General features: G+C 51.8%; 3 gene segments (V, D, J or C); all 3 read right to left on the reverse strand.

Moving 5' to 3' along the window:
- Positions 1-985: 985 nt before the first annotated feature.
- LOC125117775 (T cell receptor beta variable 7-9-like) lies at positions 986-2,241 on the reverse strand. The segment is given in 3 exon segments: positions 986-1,074; positions 1,583-1,984; positions 2,089-2,241. Coding segments are annotated over 3 exon segments (540 nt in total).
- Positions 2,242-5,090: 2,849 nt separating this feature from the next.
- LOC125117468 (T cell receptor beta variable 4-2-like) lies at positions 5,091-5,847 on the reverse strand. The segment is given in 2 exon segments: positions 5,091-5,675; positions 5,787-5,847. Coding segments are annotated over 2 exon segments (471 nt in total).
- Positions 5,848-10,232: 4,385 nt separating this feature from the next.
- LOC125117776 (T cell receptor beta variable 7-9-like) lies at positions 10,233-11,590 on the reverse strand. The segment is given in 3 exon segments: positions 10,233-10,414; positions 10,933-11,334; positions 11,428-11,590. Coding segments are annotated over 3 exon segments (633 nt in total).
- Between the last annotated feature and the right edge of the window lie 2,073 nt (positions 11,591-13,663).

Below are 13,663 nucleotides of genomic sequence, written 5' to 3' on the forward strand. Positions count from 1 at the left end.
CTGCAGATAGAGAGGGAAACCTAGGGAACTTGGGGAGATCACTGTAAGTTAGTAATTGCTCAATACGCCCATCAGAATGAGCCAGGCTTGCTTGACTAGAGTAAGCACGAGATTTGCCTCAGGTCATTGGGTAGGGGGTGGGGTGAGGCCTGCATTCAGGTTCAGACCAAGGGCAGGAGTTTATGGACCACCTTTCTGCTGATTTGAATAAGCACCTTGACATTCCTCATGTTCTCTCTCCAGTGTTTCTGTCTTAGCAGCCCCGGTGCAGCTTTTCTAGAGGAACTGGTGGTTTCATAACATGAAGATGACCCGGGTATGTTCATCATATATGGCCTCATCGTATATGACCCTGAGGTTGATTCTACCTCCATGAGGCATATGATCCCTACAATGCACAGCCAATACTTTCAATATCTTGGTGGGGAAGTATCTTTGGTCAAAAGAGAGAAAAAAGAAAGGAAGAGAGAATGAAAGAAGGAAGGAGGAAAGAATAGTGTGTAACCAATATGATGTACTCAAACGCCTAGAACACCAAAGCAATTTTTTGTTTGTTTGTTTGTCTTTTTGCTTTTCTTGAGCCACTCCAGCGGCATATGGAGGTTCCCAGGCTAGGGGTCGAATTGGAGCTGTCGCCACTGGCCTATGCCAGAGCCACAGCAACGCGGGATCTGAGCCACATCTGTAACCTAGAGCACAGCTCACGGCAAGCCCGGATCCTTAACCCACGGAGCAAGGCCAAGGATCAAACCCGCAACCTCATTGTTCCTAGTCTGATTCATTAACTGCTGCGCCACAATGGGAACTCCCGCAAATTCATTTTAATTGAATGCTTGAGGTCCACCTGCCATTTTAGTAAGCCATCCAGTATCTCCCTTGTGAAGTAATTTCTACATCATCCCTCCAGCCAGTTGTCCAGAACCCTCAGGTTTTAGCCTTTGAGAAGCCAGTCCTGTCTTCACCCATCATGCCGAGAGTGAGCAGTTCACACCAGTTGCTGCCACAGGTGGCCCCATGGGCAGTTGCTCTTGCCCAGTCTGTCCTGCATCATGACCTTCTTGTGGGCTTGGATCCCTGCAGGTGCAAGAGCATGCACCTGAGTTCACATGGGCAGCCACTGTTCCCCAAAGAGCCTCCCTGTCCCGGCTGGCAGGGACTTGGGGTGTTTCTGCCTTGGCTGCCTACTGCCCCAGAATGTTCCTCTCCCAAATTCCAGGACCAGGTTCTGGCACTGAGATCCTTCACCTTCCAGAAAGTCTCCAGTTGAGGCTACTGGGGGTCCCAGGGCAAGTCCCTCTCTCCTCTCCAGGAGGCCCGTCTCCACTCCAAGGCAGCTGCATGTTTTGCTCAATAGAGAATAACACAGGCAGAGGCCAAGGGAGTACAGAGGTTTCCCTGGAGGCTCCCCAGGTCATCCACTGGCCACATCTCTCCCGTTGCTGGGGTCCACGGCCACATTCCATGGGGCTGAGAACCTTCCCAATTTCCACACACCCAGAGAACCTGTGCTCCATTTCCTCTCCTACAAACTACCGTTAATTCTGGCCTCTGCTCCTGAGAAGCAGCTGCAGACCCACCACACATCCGCCAGCCTCCTTGGGCGGGGCAGGCGCTGCTGAGAGCCTGGGGAGAGCAGAGGAGCTGTAGAGTTTGTGGAAGGGCAGGAGGTGTCTGTGCATGGCTGTGGCTGAGCTGCTGGCACAGAGGAACAGGGCCGAGTCTCCCCGCTGTGCAGGCTGGATCTTCAGAGTCAGGTACGTGTCATCAGGCATCTCAGCTGAGAACCGATCCTTTAAAAAGTCGGCCTTCTCTGAAGGCTCTTTGTTATAGATGGACATCAGAAACTCAACCCCTTTTCCCAGGGTCTGTCGGTACCAAAAGATGTACTGATGACCAGGAATAGGGTCACACCTCAAAGTCACGTTCTGTCCTGGCCGTGTGATGTAGTGGCGAGGGCTTTGGCTGACTCCAGGTTCCATGTGGCCTGTGGGATGAGACAGAGGCCAGACAGAGGAAGAGACCAAAGTCAGGCACTGGGCTTAGGTTAAGGGAAGGGGTGGGAGTTTCCCTCCCACTCCCAGGTCTCACCTACTCCCAGGAGCCCAAAGATGGCCCAGCAGAAGAGCCTGCCGTCCATGGCAGGGCCTGGGCGGGCTGAGGCCTCCCCCAGTGGGGCATCTGGTCCCTAGCAGCCCAAGGGAGGAGGTCCAGTGATGTCAGAGTCTTGGGCGGCACCCATGGTCTCAAGAGCGCCCCCAGGAGCAGGAGCAGGATCAGGGAGGCTTGGCGCCCACGTGGACAGGTGATGCTCTGAAACTCAGGTCCATGTCCTGGAGGGTGCAGACCCACAGGCCCCAAGGGAAATGCTGCGTCTGCACAGGGACCCTGGGGGAACACAGCCTTCGGCAGAGTGAGGCCAGGCATGAAGACCCGCGCCTGGCATGAAGACAGGCTGGAATTATGCCCCTTGTTCCAGCAGGCAGATGGTTAGGCATGAGCAGAGAAGGGGTGCATGGGTCCAGATGGCAGGAAACCACACATCATGCAAACAGCAGGGTCCATGGATGGATAAAGAAAAGCCACAACCTCCAGAGTGAGAGGAAAGCACAGCTTTTGGAGTGATAAGTGCCCTGGGGGCAAACAAAGAAAGGTCGAGTAGAGGGCGCATCTCTGTGTCCAGATGTAACCTGTTGCTCGTTATGCCCCCATCATCATAACGTTATAACACATTTAGCTATCAGAGCAGAAGTACCCTTCATGCACTAAAGCCATGACACGTGTGATCAAGCTCGATGAGGACAAAGATCCCTCCTCCCTTGGGGAAGGTGAAGCTGGGATGAAAATTAAGGAATAAGACCCCCACACCCCACCTTCCCAGGGAATAACCTGCCCAGACAATCAGATGCCCCAGGTAGCAGGTGTACCACAACACGCAGGGCAGCTGATCGCCTCCCTGCCTGCCTCGCCCTCAGAGGTGCGTGTCTCACTTAAATCCTCAGTGTGCTTTCTCAGGTTCAGTCTCTGAAGTCTCTGTGTGAAGAGACACAAACCTTACCTTTGGGGACACCCTCTCTATCAGCCATTCAGGGCCACAATCCGGAGGCATGTTTCTGGATTCTGAACCTGAGGATTGAAACTCTGGGGAGGAAGAGACGAAAATAACATAGGCCCCTAGGAGGGTTGAAACCAGGCAGGGCCCTGTGGGCTCCTGGGCTCACAAGCCTTTCTGGGTCCCCCATTTCTTGTTTTTAGGGAACAAACTGCAGCCTCCATGAGCTTCCCTGAGTTGCAAAGGGCAGGTGCCAAAGGTTGCTAATCAGGGAAGAGAGGGGATGCTGAGACCAGGGAGGAGGAGTCAAGACACAAGAGTGCAGCCTTGGGGCAGGGTCCTGGTTCCCCTCAAGGCATATAGATAAGAATATCTGGAGTTCCCGTCCCATGGCTCAGTGGTTAACGAATCTGACAAGGAACCGTGAGGTTGCGGGTTCAATCGCCCTGGCCTTGCTCAGTGGGTTAAGGACCTGGCGTGGCTGTGAGCTGTGGTGTAGGTCCCAGCAGCAGCTAGGATCTGGCGTGGCTGTCGCGGTGGGTGTGGCCAGTGGCTACAGCTCCGATTAGACCCCTGGCCTGGGAACATCCATATGCCTTGGTACGGCCCTAAAAAGACAAAAAAACAAACAAAAATCTTTGAGTTCTTCTACTGAACTAAAACCCCCACAAATGGAAGATGTTAAGGAAGCCTCTCCAATAGGGAAAGAAGTCCACCAGGCCACTGAACCCCAGGTTTGAAACTAATGCAAGCTTGCCTCTCCCCTGATCCTTATCTCTGGCCCTGTTCTACACTCCCAAAACCATAGAACCACCTCCCAATCTCCCCTAAGTCTGACTCAGTCTTTGAGGCCTTAGCCTGCTATGACTCTCCTTTGGCTGCTAGAGCAATAGAGCTATCTTTTCTCTTTCACCCTAAACTCTCTGTGTTTCTATTCAGTACCTGTGAGCAGAAGCCAGGTTCAGGCACCAGTGTCATGTGGAGAGGAACGCCAGTGGGAGGCTGAGACCCGACCCCTAAAGGGACGTTTCAGTGCCAGGGAAGGAGAGCAGATGCGAAAGTAGGTACCCAGCCCAGTGCCCTGAACAGAGGGACTCAGAGACTCATTGGCTGCCTCTGGGGTTGAGAGCAAGTGTCTATGCAGATTTGGGCTCTGATCAGGGAAGGGGCTGCTCTAGTCTTGAGTGGGAAAACGAGAACTCAGAAAACACACAAGCTGGATTAGAGAACCTGGAATTGGTGAATATAGACATTCCGCTTGACACAGGCCTGGGTATTTGGCAGTAAGTAAGGCCTTAAAACCACTAGATCTCAATGTGCTTATCTTTATAGAAGTTGACAGAGCAGGGTCATGCTCAGGTGAAGGGAAACCCACACTCCTAAGGCAGAGTTGCATACCCTTGACCTGGTCCCCAGTATGATGTTTTGGGGCTTGGTCAGGGGAGCCTGGAGTGCCCTCTCAGGGGGAAGGCGGGAGCCTGGTACAGATGCAGACAGGTGAGCTTCCAGGAAGGGATGCAGGGCTCTGCCAGCCCTTGGCTGCTGGTGTGCACAGGTCTGATGCCCATTACAGGGAGCAGAGCCCGAAGATACGGGGTTCAGCCGGGACAGCTCTGAGCACAAAGGCCTGAACTGAAATGTCAGAGGCCATCACTTCTCACTGGCTGGTGTGAGCAGGGCTTTGCAAGGATGTCAGACCCTATGGCTGATAATGCAGGATGGGAAGCCCTGAAGATCTATGGTTAAAGAGAAGGCACAAGGACCAAGCCTGAAAGGCATTGTTGAGTGGAAGAGGAGCCCGTGAGGTACCGAGCCCCTGGACGTGCAGCAGCATGAACTTGAGACACAGGGACCAGATGGGGATCTGTGGTCCTCAGGGGCTGGAAAGGACAGAGCCCCTGCTGAGGGCATGAGGCGCTTTGAAAAGTGTCTGCGCATATGTGTGGCTGGGGTCAGATCTGAGAACCCGGCCAAACTTGGATGGAAGAAGTCAGAGACAGGCCCCTATTGGAAGCAGGACTGGAAGGACAGAGGGTCAAGTGTCTTCTGAAAGACTTCCCAGGGGGCCCGGCCCACTGGAAAATGCGTGGGATAGACTTGAACATTGTCCTACATTCAGCTGCAGGCCCAGCCTTGCTCAGGACAGGTGGCTGGTGACTGTGATGGAACTCAGAAGAGCCATGGCCATGAGCCCGCAGGCAGTCTCAGGGTCTGAGCTTTCCATTGAGGGTCTTCCAGGAAATGGGGAACCAAGCCTTGGTTGGCCCCACAGCCTCCTGGCTGGGTGCTCGAGGTTTGTGCAGAGGAAGCGGCTGGCCCTGCAGGGCTGTGTCTCTACTGCTGGCGCAGAGATACACGGCCGAGTCTTCTGGTTTCAGGGCGTCCACGTGCAGGTAAAGGGGGGAGCTCGCTGGACAATCAAGCCTGAAGCGACTCGGAACAGTCTCATTTTTAGCGAGGTCCTTGAAGTTACAGGTGAACATGAGCTCCGGTGGGTTCTGAGCACTCTGTTTATACCAATACATAAAACTGTGTCCCATATCTTGTTCACAATTCAAAGATCTCTTATCTCTCGTTCCCAGGACCAGGTATCTGGGTGTTTGAGTAACTCCAGTGTCCACAGAGACTGTCAGGAGAAGAGGACAAAGTTTAGACAAAGCCCAGAAGGGAGGGTTGGCTGCAGCCTCAGGGCAAGGATTCAGCATCGAGGGGCAGCCCATGAGCACCCAAGACTCACCTGCTCCCAGGAGACAGAGGACCAGAGGGCAGAGCACCCCGAAGCTCATGGCTGAGGCAGGGCAAAGTGGCCTCGACTAACTGGGATGCCCTGGGCAGGGGGCTGGGCTCTGGCCTCCTCCTCCCTGGTTGGTGGCTTTGCCTGTGATGTCACTGCCCCTGAGCGTCTGCAGCCCCAGTCTCCCTTCATCCCTGGTGGAGATTCTTTTTTTTTCCTTGTATAAATTCTGAGAGAAGGTGGATTTGAATTGCCTGGGTTGGGAAATTCCTCTGATAGCTGCTCTTTTGCTACTGGCCGCCCTCCTCATTATGTCGATTCTCCACCGCCCCCTTGCTTCCAAGACCCCCTCTCAGGGACAGACCATCCCCCTCTTCAAGGGATCGCCTGCCACCCCTGCTTCGTCAGGCTGCATCACATCCCTCAGGACATAAACCCTCTGGAACCCTTTTGCCCAGTCCCGTGCAGGGAGAAAGACTGGAAGGTTGTGGCCGGGTTCTCGACCCCTGCCCATCATTAAAAAGGCACAGCTGTGATTCAGGCCGGCAGCCAGATACTGGGAATAGTTCTGAGGGGACCAGATTGTCGCAGAAACCCTGGCAGAGGAAGGAGACAAACAGCGTTCAGAGATGCAGGGTAGCAAGCTTTATTCAGCACCTGTGCGGGCTCAGAGGGGTCACCTCCAGAGTCTGAGCACCAGGTCTTTGTTCTGCGTACCTCTTATACAATACAGACGTCGGGGTCTCAAGGTTTTCCCCTGCAAGTAGCCCCAGACCTCCCCCTTCCCGGAGCAGACAGTCTTCCTGCCTAAGGAACTGAGCAAGCAAGGCTACAGAAGCCAATACTGATAAGCATCAAGGACACAAGGCATGTAGGTGCTCCAAGAAGACGAGAAGGGGGGTGTGTATGAGGCGAGCAAAGCTGAAAAGCTGCCTTTTCAGCCAAGGGGCGGGGGCTGTGTCTCAGTTAAAACTCTTACTTGGGTATAACAGATGAGATACCAGTGCGAGTACAGGGCTTAGCTGGGCTTTCAGCAAACAGGTTGCAGCAAGGAAGACAAATCAAGGTGAAAGGATGTTAGTGTAGCATCTTGGAGAATCCACAACTGGCGCTCCCACCTGATTGCAGGTTGGAGGCCCCACTTGCCACCCAGTCTGTCCTTCTAACCAGCCTTCTCTGCTCACTCCCAGCCCCTCCCCCTGCCCCTGCGTGACCCTTCAATGCAGCCACAGCGCCCCCTTCTGGCAAAAATGGCACATTTCCCAGGTCGGACCTCTCTGATCAGCTAGAGTCAGCTTATCATTGATGCCACAGACTGGAAGCAGCTGTGATGAGTATAAAGCTCCAGGGAATCATGAAAAGGAAAGAAGCACCTGAAACAGCCAAAACAGTTGCCAACATATTCAGCTATTTACTAAGGCGATTCAGTTTTTACTCAATAGAGATTGGCTATGCCTGGGTTTTTAGGCATAAACTAAGCAACAAGCCCTGCAGATGTTAGCATCTTGATTTGTTCACAGAATCCTCGTGGGACCATAGCTAGGAGCAGGCACAAAGCTTTGACATGTTCACCCCCGGAATTCTACTGGGGTAAAGAAGGAGAGTGTCAGACAACCCCAGTGGCATCAAATGTATCTTAGACATGAAGTGTAAGAAATGGATGCAGTATTTCCGTGTCAACACCACTTCATAACTGTGAGAGCATATGGCCTCAACCCTTGCCACCTAGGAACTGAACTGAATTGCTCTCCAAATCCTTGTGCGCTTCTCAAATGCTAGAAACCAAACCTGGCCCATCCATTCTGCAGACAGCTTTCTATCTGAGACCAGCTCAGATGACCTATCATTCCTCCTCTGAACTGTTTCTCTGTCTTTTTTGCCTTTTGGGGGCTGCACCCAAGGCATATGGAGGTTCCCAGGCTAGGGGTCAGATTGGAGCTACAGCTGCTGGCCTACGTCACAGCCACACCCATGCCAGATCTGAACCACATCTGCCACCTATACCACAGTGGATGCAAAGCCCGATCCTTAGCCCCCTGAGCAAGGCCAGGGATCGAACCTCCATCCTCATGGATGCCAGTCAGGCTCATTAACTGCTGAGCCATGACGGGAACTCCCTATCAACTGCTTCTGTTTTGCCCACTTAGTTATTGGACTATCATCTATGTTTGTAAAATATTCTGTTATGCCAGTGTTGAATTTTCATTCTAGAAAATCTCAAGATAGGAGTGAACACAGCAATGAAATGACCGATATGTACTGAACAATTTTTACCATCTGTTTCCTGTTACATATTTATTACCACCTTGGAAGAATAACAGAGCAGTTACCCTGTGTTATGAGTTGACAACTGAAACGTTTCTTGACCAAAGGATGTGCTGGGGGAGGAAGAAAATACTAACACTTCTCCTAATGTAATAAATGAAACGGATGTTCAATGTGGCCCTTAAGAAAAAAAAAAAAATGAATAAGAGTGTATGGGATAGAATTGAAGCAAAGGGGGTTGGATATTCTCCTCCTGAACGGGCTACATATATGATGGACCTTAAATTCCCTGCAGGTGGAGAGAATTCCTTTCTTAGGTGAGAATCTAAAACTAACCCATGCTGGAGGTCCCATCATGGCTCAAAGGTGAATGAACCCGACGAACATCCATAAGCATGCGGGTTCAATCCTGGCCTTGCTCAGTGGGTTAAAGATCCTGTTGCCCTGGGCTGTGGTGTAGGGCGCAGCCCCAGGTAGGATCCCGCATCGCTGTGGCTCTTGTGGAGGCCTGTGGCGGTGGCTCCAATTGGACCCCTAGCCTGGGAAGCTCCATGTGCCTCAGATGCATAACTACAGAGACAAAAAGACGAAAAAGGTAAAAATGCAAATAACCCTTGTTTAAAAGGCCAACTTGTTGCTATTAACATAATTATGATGGACACTCTTTGTAGCAAGGAGACACTGGTTGGGCCTTCTACAAGAAAACAGCAAAACTATGAATAAATAAAATTTTATTGCACTCCTGGGCTCTGAACACCCAAGCTAAAAAAAAAAAAAAAAAAGGAAGTTTTTTTTCTTTCTTTAAATTTTTATTGAAAGATAGTTGATTTACAAGGTTGGGATAATTTCTGTGGTACAACAAAGTGATTCAGTTATACACACACACACACACACACACACACACATCTATTCCTTTTCAGATTCTTTTCCCCCATAGGCGATCACAGCAGTGAGTAGCTTTCCTTGTGCTAAACAGCAGGTCCCAGTGGACCATGCATTTCACCTCCATGAGGGGGCGTATGCCAGCCCCAAGCTCCCTATCCCTCCCTCTCCTCCACCCCTCCCCTTTGGTAACCATACGTTTGAGTTTGCAACGTCTGGGAGTCTGTTTCCGATTTGTAAATTAGGTCATTTGGAACATTGGTTTTATAGACTCCACACAGAGGTGATAGCAGCTGCTGTTGTTGTTTGTTGGACTGGCTTCACTTGGTGTGATCTTCGCTAGGTCCATCCTTGGTGCTGCACGTGGCATGATTTCACTTTTTGTCAAGGCTGCGTCCTATTCCATTGTTCTATATGTACCACTTCTTCTGTATCCAAAAGCAATGGAACAAGGGCTTTGCAACAAAACCTTGAGCAATGAATGAAAGTGAAAGGCTTGGTCCCCCTGGGCACACCAGCTACCATAGCATTTCCTGAAGCAAAGGGGAGGAAATGGGGATGCGGCGAAAGAAAGACAATGACCCAAAGACAGTCTGCGCTGTGAGCAGGAATAGGGTGGATGTGGAATGATGAACATGTCAGCAAACTCCAACACTGTCCATAAAAAATGTCATAGTATATGTTCTTTGAGGATAAATATGCAAGACAGAACTGATTGCAAGATGGCTGGGGCTTGGATTACAGGAGCCCCAGGAACATGTTTGTTTTTCTTGGCCAGTTTTCAGCTTGTGTCTACGCAGAGGGTGGAGCAGAGAACTGCCTTCCAGAAGGCGACAGAACTGAGCAGAGATTTCAGAAGACACTCAGCTGGAAGACCTTGGCATTCAGACCCAGGTAGAGGGAGCGACATTGGTGAATATGCTGTGACTCCATGGAGACCCTGGAACAGCCGGGCCCTGCTGCTAATGACCACCTTTCTAAGTCTTCCCAGGACAGAGGGAAAAACACAGAGATCCTGGCAACTCCTCCCTGCCGGGGGACGCCCAGAGCCTGCCTCTCTTCTAGATCGTCCACAAGGCCCCGCTCAGTCCCCTCCATGATCTTTCAGGAAGGACATTTGTGTCGCCTTCGCGTTGTACATTCCACCCAGGCCCCGTCTCCGTTCTGACCCAGACTGCTACCAGTGGCCTTGTGCCCAAGTATGACCTGGATCCCGTGTCATGTCACTGGAGGGAGGACCACGGGCAAGCTACTGCCTAGAGGTTTGTGGCCAACGTCCTCTCCGGGCCTCCTGAAGCCAGCTCACAGGGGTGCTCCCAAGAGGACCATCAGGTTTGGGGAGCATGGCGCTGGTCCTGCTCTTGGGGGAAGGCTGCTGTGCACAAGCCTCCCTTGATGGGGGCTTCTGCCACACCCGTTCTTTCTGGTTTTCATGTTGTTGTTGGACAGCAGCTCACAGGCCTGCAAGCCTGGTCGTTGCCCAGCTTCAAGAACAGAAAATGAGCCCTGAGACAGCAACAAAGACATCCATGGTTTATTGGAGAGGGGGGTCATACACAAAGGGTGCAGGCAGGACGGGGCAGCAGTCTTGGCTACTCAGAGGAGGAGGAGGCTCCCAGTCACAGGGGGAATTGATGTCAGCTGTGCCCATCCATGACCAGGCACTGATTCGGCCCTCTAAGAGGATTGGATTGTCCTGTGAGGGCAGCAGGGCCCTCTCTGCTCCCAGGAGGCCCGTCTCCACTCCAAGGCAGACGCATGTTTTGCTCAATAGAGAATAACACAGGCAGAGGCCAAGGGAGTACAGAGGTTTCCCTGGAGGCTCCCCAGGTCATCCACTGGCCACATCTCTCCCGTTGCTGGGGTCCACGGCCACATTCCATGGGGCTGAGAACCTTCCCAATTTCCACAGCCCCAGAGAACCTGTGCTCCATTTCCTCTCCTACAAACTACCGTTAATTCTGGCCTCTGCTCCTGAGAAGCAGCTGCAGACCCACCACACATCCGCCAGCCTCCTTGGGCGGGGCAGGCGCTGCTGAGAGCCTGGGGAGAGCAGAGGAGCTGTAGAGTTTGTGGAAGGGCAGGAGGTGTCTGTGCATGGCTGTGGCTGAGCTGCTGGCACAGAGGAACAGGGCCGAGTCTCCCCGCTGTGCAGGCTGGATCTTCAGAGTCAGGTACGTGTCATCAGGCATCTCAGCTGAGAACCGATCCTTTAAAAAGTCGGCCTTCTCTGAAGGCTCTTTGTTATAGATGTACATCAGAAACTCCACCCCTTTCCCCAGGGTCTGTCGGTACCAAAAGATGTACTGATGACCAGGAATGGGGTCACACCTCAAAGTCACGTTCTGTCCCGGCCCTGTGATGTGGTGGCGAGGGCTTTGTCTGACTCCAGGTTCCATGTGGCCTGTGGGATGAGACAGAGGAAGAGACCAAAGTCAGGCACTGGGCTTAGGTTAAGGGAAGGGGTGGGAGTTTCCCTCCCACTCCCAGGTCTCACCTACTCCCAGGAGCCCAAGGATGGCCCAGCAGAAGAGCCTGCCGTCCATGGCAGGGCCTGGGCGGGCTGAGGCCTCCCCCAGTGGGGCATCTGGTCCCTAGCAGCCCAAGGGAGGAGGTCCAGTGATGTCAGAGTCTTGGGCGGCACCCATGGTCTCAAGAGCGCCCCCAGGAGCAGGAGCAGGAGCAGGATCAGGGAGGCTTGGCGCCCACGTGGACAGGTGAAACTCAGGTCCATGTCCTGGAGGGTGCAGACCCACAGGCCCCAAGGGAAATGCTGCATCTGCACAGGGACCCTGGGGGAACACAGCCTTCGGCAGAGTGAGGCCAGGCATGAAGACCCGCGCCTGGCATGAAGACAGGCTGGAATTATGCCCCTTGTTCCAGCAGGCAGATGGTTAGGCATGAGCAGAGAAGGGGTGCATGGGTCCAGATGGCAGGAAACCACACATCATGTAAATAGTTGGATCCATGGGTGAATAAAAAAATATATAGGGAATTCCCTCTGGGGCTCATTTTTTAACAAATCTGACTAGCATCCAGGAAGATGCCGATTTATCCCTGTCTTGCTGAATGGATTATGGATCCAGCATTGCCGTGAGCTGTGGTGTCAGCCACGAGATTCTGCTCCAATTCAACCCATAGCCTGGGAACTTCAATATGCCACATGTTTGGCCCTAAAAACAAAAGCAAAAAAAAAATTAATAATAAATAAAATAAAACTGAAGCCAGAGGCTCCAGACTGATAGGAAACCATGTCTTTTGGGGTGGTAAGTGCCCTGGGGGCAGAGAAAAGTGGAAAGGGGCACAAATCTCAAATATCTGGATGGAACCTGTTGCTCATTATTTCCTCATTATAATAAAATTGTAATAAAATTTGTTCTGCACATAAGTACCCATCAGGCACCAATGCCTTGACATTTCCGTAAAACTAAATAGGAACACAAATCCCTTCTCCCTTTGGGAAGGTGAAGCTGGGGTGAAAATTAAGGAACTGGACCCCTAAACACCATCTTCCCAGTGAATATCCCACCCATACAATTAGATGCTCCATAATGCATGTGTGCCGCAAAACGCAGGGCAGCTGCTCTGCTCACCTCTCTGCCCGTCGCTCCCTCTGAAATGTTTTTCCCACTTAAATCCTCAATCTTTTTTTCACAGTTTCCATCTCATTTATGAATTCTTTCTGTAACAAGAACCTAAACTTCGGTAATACCCTCTCTTAATGGCCAATTCAGGGCCATAATCCAGAGGCATGTTTCAGGATTCTGAACCTGATGACGAAAATGCTGGGGAATAAGAGCCCAGAGGAAAACAAAATATGACCCCAGGAGTGTTGAAACCCGGCGGGGCCCTGTGGGCTCCTGGGCTCACAAGCCTTTCTTGGTCCCCCAATTCTTGTCTTTAGGGAATAAAATGCAGCTTCCATGAGCTTCCCTGAGTTCCAAAGAGCAGGTTCAAACAGTTGCTAATCAGGGAGGGGAGGGGATGCTGAGGCCAGGGAGGAACAGCCAACACAGAATAGTGTAGCCTTGGGGCAGGGGCCTGGTTCCTTCTCCAGGAACATTGATAAGAATATCTTTGAGTTCTTCTATTGAACTAAAACCCCCACAAATGGAAGATGGTAGAGAAGCCTTCTCCAACTGGGAAAGAAGTCCACCAGACCACTGAATGCCAGCTTTGAAACCAATGCAAGCTTGCCTCTCCCCTGACCCTTATCTCTGGCCCTGTTCTTCACTCCCCAAATTAGAAAACCACCTCCCAATCTCTTCTAAGGCAGGCACAGTCTTTGAGGCCTTATTCGACTGTGACCCTCCTTTGGCTAGCAAATCAATAAAGCTATTTTTTCTCCTTTGTCCAAATCTCTGTCTTTCTACTTGGCACCAGGGAGCAGAGGCCGAGTTCAGGCACCAGTGTTAGTGTGGAGAGGAGCTTCAGTGAGAGGCTGAGACGTGAACACTGAAGGGACATTTCAGTGCCAGGGAAGGAGAGCAGATGCTGGTAGGTACCCAGCCCAGTGCCCTGAACAGAGGGGCATGGGGGCCCATTGGCTGCCTCTCGGGTTGAGAGCAAGTGTCTGTGCAGATTTGTGGCTTTGATCAGGGAAGAGCTTGGGGTTTAGCCTTAAGTGGGTAGAGAACTCAGAGAAGGGGGTTAATAGAACTTGGAATTGGTGAAGATAGATCTTCCACTTGACAGGCTTGGTTATTTGAAAGTAAATAAGGCATTAAAAATAC

The sequence above is a fragment of the Phacochoerus africanus genome, chromosome 16 (assembly GCF_016906955.1).
Source record: "Phacochoerus africanus isolate WHEZ1 chromosome 16, ROS_Pafr_v1, whole genome shotgun sequence".
NCBI lineage: Eukaryota > Metazoa > Chordata > Mammalia > Artiodactyla > Suidae > Phacochoerus > Phacochoerus africanus.